The sequence below is a fragment of the Monopterus albus genome, unplaced genomic scaffold (genome assembly GCF_001952655.1).
Source record: "Monopterus albus unplaced genomic scaffold, M_albus_1.0 scaffold130.1, whole genome shotgun sequence".
In the NCBI taxonomy this organism is placed as follows: Eukaryota; Metazoa; Chordata; class Actinopteri; order Synbranchiformes; family Synbranchidae; genus Monopterus; species Monopterus albus.
This window is the reverse complement of record NW_018128010.1, coordinates 1025568-1034676: the sequence shown is the minus strand read 5'-3', so window position 1 is coordinate 1034676 and position 9109 is coordinate 1025568. Positions and strand designations below refer to the sequence as shown.

The following is a 9109-nucleotide window of genomic DNA, read 5'->3' as shown; positions in this document are numbered from 1 at the left end:
GGGAGTCAAGGATAAGGACATTAAGCATGCCTTGGCAGGTCTCTTTGTTGAAATTTTGGTTCCTGTTGCAGCAGTAAGTTTTTTCCTCCTATGCATGGTGCATTGATTACATAAGATTAACTAGGAGAATAGGATTACTCTAGAGAGCAATATGTCTTGTCATTTGACTGTGTGTGATGTCCTAGGCTGTGAAGAACGAGGTGAACGTACCTTGCTTGCGCAACTATGTGGACAGCTTGTACGACACTACCCTGGACTTGTCCTCCAGAAAGAAGCACTCGCTGGTTAGCATGAAGAATTTTACCACATCAGTTCACAGTGAACAACCCTTATCGAACAGCAGTTTGCAGAAGGTTTATTTTCCTTTGAGGCAGCAGTTACAGCTGAAAGCCACATTTTATAAGCAATGCATTGTCAACAAAATGCATAACAAAAGGAAAAAAAATCTCATTATTTCTTAAATTGAACTTATGTAGATATGATTCAGAGATAATGCATGATTCCTCAGTTTATCCACTGAAAGGACAGCCTCAAATTTTAAACATGGAACAAGTATTCACCAATTTGTGAGTGTCACATTATTTAAAAAATTCAGTGAAGATCTAAACGCTCTGTTCTCTACGCAGGCTTTTTACCCCTTGGTGACATGCCTGCTATGTGTCAGCCAGAAACAGTTCTTCCTCAGCAGATGGCATGTCTTCCTCAACAACTGCCTGTCAAATCTGAAGGTAATGTAATCTGGAAATCAGCTGCCCTTGATTCAGACTTGCCTGGTCTTTGTTTGTCATAGGGTACACGTTGGATACATAAAGGTTATATGTATCAAGTGTGTATCCCTGTTGCGCAAAACACTTGCCACCACTTCAGTTTTCAGACAATCTACACTGCTGTTTGTTGTTTCATTGTATGCATGATAGAATAATAGTGTGATGAATGCTTCAGGCAGTAATTATTGAGACTATTCTTATCAGCATATAATATTTCATGTAAGTTTTTTGTGGTTGCAGTAATGATTTCAGTCATTTCAGTTTTCGGCTGCCAGTTGTTGGTTCTGTCTTGACTTTTTTCTTTAAATGTCATTTTATCACAGAGTAGAGACCCTAAAATGGCTCGTGTTGCCCTGGAGTCCCTGTATCGACTACTGTGGGTCTACATGATCCGAATCAAGTGTGAGAGCAACACTGCAACACAGGGGTAAATATCTTTTACACCTGACATAATGCAGTGAGCCGGCCAAGGAGCTAGTTGCATTGTATTTAGAGTTTTCCCTCAAATGTTAATTTCCTGTTGGTATGAATAAGTGTTTTTCAAATGATAAGATTTTTACACACTTCTCAGAATCAGCTCTTATTCAGACTGAATCAGTTTGAACGCACGATGAATTTGCCTCCGGTACAGTGGCTCTATGCATGTGCAATGTGCTTCCATAAGGCAACGAGTAAACAAGAGAACAAGATACGACTGAGAGAACAAGAACAAAAATGAACAAAGATAAACAAAAACAAAGCACTCATAAATGTAGAAATATATATACACACCCAGTTTATATGGAGCTTTTCAAATGGATATATACAAAAGTGTATTGACAAGTTATTGCATTGAGGGTTGTCGTTCTGTTATACAGTCATGGGTTAAGTGTTCATCACGGTGATGGCCCGGGGGAAGAAACTGTCCTAGTGTCTGGATGTTTTGGCGCACAGTGACCTGTAATGCCGTCAAGAGGGAAGGAGTTCAAATAGGTCATGTCCGGGGTGTGAGGGGTCTGCAGAAATCTTCTCTGCCCTCCTTTTGATCCACGAGGTGTACAGGTCCTCCATGGAGGGCAGGCTGGCACCAGTGGTTCTTTCAGCAGTCCTGACTGGAGATTGTTCCTGTCCTATTTGGTTGCTGTAACAACCAAACTTAAAGTTTTTTTTTTTCATATCAGTAACGTAGGCTAATGGTTAAGGCGCAGCACTCTCGCCGCTGCGGCCCAGGTTTGAATCAGGGTTGCGTCAGGAAGGGCATCCGGCATAAAACACGTTGCTAAATGTCAACATGCGAGTTGTCAGTGTGACGATTCGCTGTGGCGACCCCTAAAACGGGAAAAGCCGAAAGTGACTTTCTAGTAACTACCTGTCACATGCTGATGAAGGTCGTGGGTTGAAACACTTTAGTTGGTACTAAAAATATTTGTGAAAATATTTCTAGATTTAAGGGAAAACCAGGTCAAAGTTTTTAACTGTGTTAAATAAATCCATTACAAACTCGTCTTAAAATAAAAGTCTGTTCAATGCAGTACTATACAAAACAATTTTATACAACATTTACTACTACAGTATTTATATATTTGTTGAAGGAATGCCTGTAACCTTTTTTCCTCTGTGTCCAGTCGCCTCAACACCATTGTAACAACACTTTTCCCAAAAGGATCTCGAAGTGTGGTTCCAAGAGACATGCCTCTCAATATCTTTGTCAAAATCATCCAGTTTATCGCACAGGTAAAAGCAATCATGATATTTTGCACTATAGAGAAGCCACTTTATCACACAAATTGCATTTCATGTAACTCTCACTTAAGACCCAGATATGATGTCTCATTAAAACTAGTAAAATGGTACTTTCTGACCTTCACAACATTAAACATTTTTTCTTCTTACTTTGTTACAGGAGAAACTTGACTATGCCATGAAAGAAATTATCTTTGACCTTCTTGGTGTTGCAAAACCTGCAAAAGCCTTCAGTCTTAATCCAGAGGTAGTGCGTGAATTTGACATTTACTTATATTTTGTCCTTCTAGAAAAATGTAAAACAAGTCTTTTTTCCCTTTTACCCTGATCAAAATTAAATTCTGTGGAAGTAGGAAAATGAAACTTATTTTTGCTCCTTACAGATTTATACCTCTTAAAGAGTAAATGTAAAATCCTGAACATACAGTAGTGTTTGTCAACACATTTGACACATCATCTGAATGTCTGAGGGAGCAGTGGTCACAGCAGGTCATGGGCTGCCACTATATATGTCTACAGGACAAAGAGCTTTGTGTCACAGCATTTCACTTACCTGTACTGCAGCAAAACTATTGGAAATGTGCTCTAACCTAGTGTTGTTACTACATGCCTTCCTGTAGCTGTAGTAACTGATGGTGCAGTTGATTCTTTCTGTTGATAAAGTGTTTAAGTTTGTCATTAAAGTTTCATATTGATTAAAAAAAAGTTTTTTTTCTTTTCAGAGAATGAATATTGGGCTGAGAGCATTCCTGGTCATAGCCAATAAACTGCAGCAAAAGGACGGCGAACCACCCATGCCTACCACCGGTTGCAATTTGCCCTCTGGAAATACACTTCGAGTGAAGAAGACGTACCTGAGCAAAACACTGACAGATGAGGAGGCCAAAGTCATTGGTGAGTGAAATGCTAAAAATGTCCTGTTTTTGCAGACTTGCTTACTGAAAGCTTTGACATCAAATTTACATTTAGATGGACATTTGCAAATAAGCATCTGTTTTTTCCTCTGTCATTTTCACCAGGGATGTCACAGTATTATTTTCATGTGCGGAAGGCTCTTGACAACATCCTCAGACAACTAGACAAGGAGGTGGGACGCTGCATGATGATGACTAATGCTCAGATGCTGAACAAAGAGCCTGAAGACATGATCACGTATGTGTGCGCTTCTCTCAGTCACCCTAGCTGGCAAAAATCCTGAATGCCTCTGCAGTTTCGAAGTGTTGAATGTGGTTCTAATCCAGTCATCAATGCGTCAGTTTACAGTTGGCTATTTAAAAGAGTTTGCAGTTAAACCTATAGTCTGGCCTTTTCAGAGGTGAAAGGAAGCCCAAGATCGACTTGTTTAGGACATGTGTGGCTGCCATTCCTCGCATCCTGCCCGACGGGATGTCCAAAGCAGAGCTCATAGACCTGCTTTCTCGGTAAGTCACCTGTCTTGGAGAAGTCACTTTAACAAGGAAGACCAGTCTGGCTGAACTGTAATTAAGTAGAAATGTATATAATAATGTAATTTATTGTTACCCCAGTTTGTTTTCAGCCTGTTTTATTTAGAGCCCACTCTAATATTATTATGAAAAATATACCATAAAATCCACATGATAATACTGTAGTTTGCAGCCTAAATGGATCAGAAATCAAACCCCCACACTGTTATAAAATACCTTTTTACATGTATTTCTATAAAAATACCTAGGTCATTTTTTTGTTTATATTTTCTTCATTTGTCAGATTGACAATCCACATGGATGACGAGCTTCGACTCATAGCCCAGAATTCCTTGCAAAGTCTGCTGGTAGATTTCTCTGACTGGCGTGACAATGTGCTGTTTGGATTCACTAACTTCCTGTTACGTGAGGTCCAGGACACCCATCAAGGATTGTTAGATACATCCCTCAGGTTACTGCTGCAACTGCTCACCCAGTGGAAATTAACCCAGACTGCCTCAGGGAAGAGCTGTGACACTGCTAAGACAGACACTGCCGAGGTACACACCTGTGTGTCAGTCATGACGTATTGTCTTGCATTTAACAAGCAGCGATCATTTGAATCTTTTTTTTTTTTTGCTCTAATGATTGCTAATGCTAACACTTGCTGTAACTCTTGTGACAAAGGCCATTCGTAGAAATCTAATGTAATGAAGTGTAATTTTGATCATGCAGCTGTGAAATCAGCTTTTGTTTTATTTTGATGTTTATGCCACAGCTGCTTCAGACCAGTTCAAGTCTCAACACATCTGCAGAGCGAAGTCTTTACTCTATTGCACTGCATGCTGTTGAGGGCCTGGCGCTTGTAGTGCTCTGCTCTTGTCAGCTGAGTACTCGCAGAGTTGCTATCTCTATCCTCAGAGAGATACGAAGTATCTTTATCACCACTGGACAGTCTGAGGTAAAACAAGAAAGAGCTAAACTGAAGTGATTATAATGTAGTACTAACTGATATTTTAATGTACAGACTGTGATTTTATGCAACTGCAGGATGATGACAAACCAATGATAGAGATTATGGACCAGCTCAGCCCTGGAATCCTGGAATGTTTTGTCAACATTGCAGTCTCTGACACAGTAAGTTGTTTGTAGCTTCACTTTGTGGCTCAACTCCAAACTAAACCCCAAGATGTGTCAGCAGTTTATTTGACTCCTAGAAATCTTTCCTCCAGTTTATTCAGACTGTGTTAATTTCACATCACTTTACTTCCAGATAGAAAAGTGAGAAGCTTGTTAGTTAGATCAAATTCAGAAATGTAAGTTGCTTTCAAGAAAAGATCACGTGTCATCAAACCACATGTAGAACCTGGTTTACAAAACAGCACATGCTTATGTTGCTTGTAAGACAGAAGTTCAGTTTAGTTATCTAAGATGTAAAAACTGATTGAACAGCTGTTGGTAATGAAGAGAGAGAGCAGTGTTGGCAAAACAAAGCAGTGAATCACCAAAATAAAACGTTATTTTCTGACTGTTTTTTTGGCTAAGTTCTAAATCACACACACACACATAAAATAAACACAGCCACATCTCTGCACAACCCTATAGGAAGGCTGTTACTGTATGTGAATGCAATCAAGGCACAGGTTTCATCCTCTTGTCTGCCCTGCACCTTATGTGTGTAGCTAAGCCCTGCACTCGTTCAAACAGACAGACACACAGCTCATATGAGGGTCAGACTGTCATGGGAATATTCCTTTTAGGTGTAATGGTATTATGGACAAATTGAGCTGTCATGGAGGACGTTTACACTCTCTGAGTTCTGTCTAGATGGATATTTAATTCTGTCTTGACTCCTGCCAATTGCTTGTTTGCAGGCGGCACTGCCAGCTCGTCACCACGTAGACCTTCAGTGGCTTGTGGAGTGGAGCGCGCTGCTCGTCAACAGTCATTACGACATTAGGAGCCCCTCACACGTGTGGATCTTTGCCCAGTCTGTGAAAGACCCATGGGTCTTGTGTGTATACAGCCTCCTCCGACAGGACAATCTGCCCAAGCACTGCCCCACAGCCCTCAGCTATGCCTGGTCCTATGCCTTCACTCGAATGCAGACCCTCATGCCCCTGGTAGACCCAAAGTAAGTCTCTTCAAACACAGTTTACAAGGTACCATGAGGCACTTCTGTTTCTTATCTTTTTACATCCCTATTCTGTGTTTCCGTCTTAAGTATAGGCAGCTCATACCAGTTCCCTGTTGCATTTAAACACTCCTCCCCGAGCGACCCTGTTAAAAACAGCTCAAATAAAAATAAAGATAGAAAATAGAGATCTATTTATATATCCTTTTTATATACTTCACCAGTAACCCAGTGTATGCAAAGAAGACCGGCACCTCTGGCAATGGGGACAATTACATAACCTTGTGGAGAAACTACCTGATCCTTTGCTTTGGGGTGGCCAAGCCCAGTATCATAAGCCCCAGCCACCTGACCCCTGACAGTGGTGTCGGCTACGATAACAAGGTATCTGCTGGCCTGTCTTTTGTCTCTCCAGGATCCGGTGTTCATACAGAGCTTTTTGACATTGAAACTCAAAGCATCAAATTACAAAGCAGTTACATTTAAATGAATGGAATAGGAAACTGATGTATTCTTAACTGTACTGGCACTTACCACAATATAGCCATGTCTAATTAGTGGCGTTAAAGCAGCATGAGAGGTTTATTTGTCTGACTGAACCACTGGTGTTTGATGTTTTAGGTTATCGGGAGCCCATCTGTGACTTGGCTTCTAAAGCAGTTGGTTCCACTGATGAGGGCAGAGAACATCGAGTTGACAGAGTCATTAGTTCTGGGCTTTGGTCGCACAAATTCACTTATATTCAGGTATATGAAAGATTGGTGTTTTAGATGTTCTGCTCAGAATCACTTTTATTGTCTTAACAAACCAATTTTGAATCTAATTTATCACTTAATTGAAAGTTTACATGAGCTATTTGATATAACAGTTTATATTTAACCTCATAAGTATAAGTTTATATTCTCATTGTCTTTACACAGGGAACTTATGGAGGAGTTACATCCTCTAATGAAAGAGGCATTAGAAAGAAGAGCTGAGGTTTGTTGATCATATTTGCTGTACAGTACATGACATAAGCAAAATGTACAAAAAATGATGTAGCCCTAACCACTGTATCAGAAAATCTTTGTCAGTAAATATGGATTGATAATATCATTACCAGGACTTCTGCTATTAAAGATTTGGCTTAATGACTCTCTGTAGAACAAGAAGAAGCGTGAGCGGCGAGACCTGCTGAGACTGCAGCTGCTACGGATCTTTGAGCTGCTGGCTGATGCAGGAGTCATCAGTGACAGGTTAGTGTGGTATTAGCCGACATTTCACAGCCACACACTGCACATTATCATACTCAGGGTACTCAACAACAAGGAAGGGTCATCAGGACTTATTGAACATCAACTTTCTGCTGTATAATAACCTGATACCATTATAATTAGTGGCTGTGATACAGTACATTGTGGATTTTGACAGCTGCTTTAAAAAGTTAAATTGCTACTGCTACATACTGTTTAGTTTGTGACTTCCTTTCACTGGGCGTCTCTCTGTTTTCTTTAATGTTTCCACAGTACAAATGGAGCTTTGGAACGTGACACCCTCGCCCTTGGCACACTGTTCCTGGAGTATGTGGATATGACCCGTATGCTTCTGGAAGCTGAGAATGACAAAGATGCAGAAATCCTCAAGGATATCCGAGCTCACTTCAGTGCCATGGTGGCCAACCTCATCCAGTGTGTACCAGGTAGTGAAAAGAGATTCTTTTCTGTAGCTTACATACTTTCTTGTCTGCAGGTCAGAGTGATACATAACTGAGTAAAGACTGTAGATGTTCCAAATTTTTAATATAAATGCCTAATCTTATTCCTCCATTTGCGGTGTGTGAATTATATAATTGGCGTCCAGTTGGCTGGGGTCAGCACAGCACATGGAACACAATAGTCTTGTCACTTGATCTTGATTTAACCGCAGTACAAGGGGAGTAGATCCAAAAATAGTACAGCTTATGGACAAAGCAGGAAAGGACAGATTATGAATCACTGGTTACCAAGCATTTACAAGTGCCCACCGAATTGCCAGTGATTTGTCAAGGGACATCAGCACCTTGTCATCATATAATTATTCATTATTTTTTATGGCTCTTCACCCTCTCAATGAGCAAACCTTTAACAGGCGTACTTATCTTCCTCCTCAGTGCACCACAGGCGCTTTCTGTTTCCACAGCAGAGCCTGCGACATCACCTCTTCCTCCTCTTCAGTCAGTGGGCCGGCCCTTTCAGCATCGTGTTCACCCCACTGGACCGCTACAGTAACAGGAATCACAAGATCACAAGATATCAGTATTGTGCCCTAAAGGTACACATGCTTTCTGCAATCTATTGATGTCCACACACTCGAACATACATTAATATAATCCCTTAATGCTTTATAGGAGAGACAGCAAGTGTCTCTTGGCAGTGGATTGGTCTAACTTTGCAAAGCATACATTTGAGAAAACGTACAGAATAAATCCACATATTTCTTTGACCTATTGTAGAATGATACAGTAAAATAGTTTTTGTGTGTATTGATCTGACTGATTTGTCTGAGGCTAATGTTGTCTTCATGTGACCACTGTCAAACTGAATGTCTACACAGAAGTGAAAATTGATAAATAGCACAGCACTTTGTTATTCTTTTGTAATACATTATTTTCTTTGGTATCCAGCCCAAGCCATCTGTCTTTTCAAAAAGCTGAAAATTGAGTACAGATACATAACACGCAAGATTTCCTCAAATTTTACAGTATACCTTGCAAGAGTTTTTCAGATTAGGGCCTGTTCAATCACATTTGCAACAAGAGACCTTTTCCAATCATGTTTATTTTGTCCTCTCATGTTACACTAATCCAAACAAACACCATACTTGTGAGCTATGCATGATGAGAGAATTCTGTAGGACTCATAAATGCAAGGATGTTGCCACCTTTTTGCAGTTTGCATGTAAGCACTGCTTGTGAATCCTGAATCACAGGGCGGTGCTGCATAGAAAGTTCTTAGCATAGAGAATACTCCCCTTCTATCTCTGCTAGCCAAAATATTTCTTCAAATGTAATTCTGTTATTTGGTGTGGACCCTTCTCCACCCACT

At 40.4% G+C, this 9109-nt stretch overlaps 1 protein-coding gene across 1 annotated transcript in view; it reads left to right on the top strand.

The window, feature by feature from the left end:
* Positions 1 to 9109, top strand: part of frya (furry homolog a (Drosophila)) — a 39968-nt gene that overhangs the window by 11841 nt on the left and 19018 nt on the right. The window contains exons 11-29 of the mRNA XM_020613151.1: positions 6 to 73; positions 186 to 284; positions 627 to 728; positions 1091 to 1194; positions 2372 to 2480; positions 2650 to 2736; positions 3212 to 3383; positions 3509 to 3641; positions 3803 to 3910; positions 4218 to 4473; positions 4692 to 4874; positions 4964 to 5050; positions 5788 to 6047; positions 6272 to 6431; positions 6669 to 6793; positions 6968 to 7025; positions 7191 to 7282; positions 7553 to 7725; positions 8176 to 8336. Of these exons, the coding sequence (XP_020468807.1) occupies positions 6 to 73; positions 186 to 284; positions 627 to 728; positions 1091 to 1194; positions 2372 to 2480; positions 2650 to 2736; positions 3212 to 3383; positions 3509 to 3641; positions 3803 to 3910; positions 4218 to 4473; positions 4692 to 4874; positions 4964 to 5050; positions 5788 to 6047; positions 6272 to 6431; positions 6669 to 6793; positions 6968 to 7025; positions 7191 to 7282; positions 7553 to 7725; positions 8176 to 8336 (2537 nt within the window). The remainder of the gene's footprint in view (positions 1 to 5; positions 74 to 185; positions 285 to 626; positions 729 to 1090; positions 1195 to 2371; positions 2481 to 2649; positions 2737 to 3211; positions 3384 to 3508; positions 3642 to 3802; positions 3911 to 4217; positions 4474 to 4691; positions 4875 to 4963; positions 5051 to 5787; positions 6048 to 6271; positions 6432 to 6668; positions 6794 to 6967; positions 7026 to 7190; positions 7283 to 7552; positions 7726 to 8175; positions 8337 to 9109) is intronic.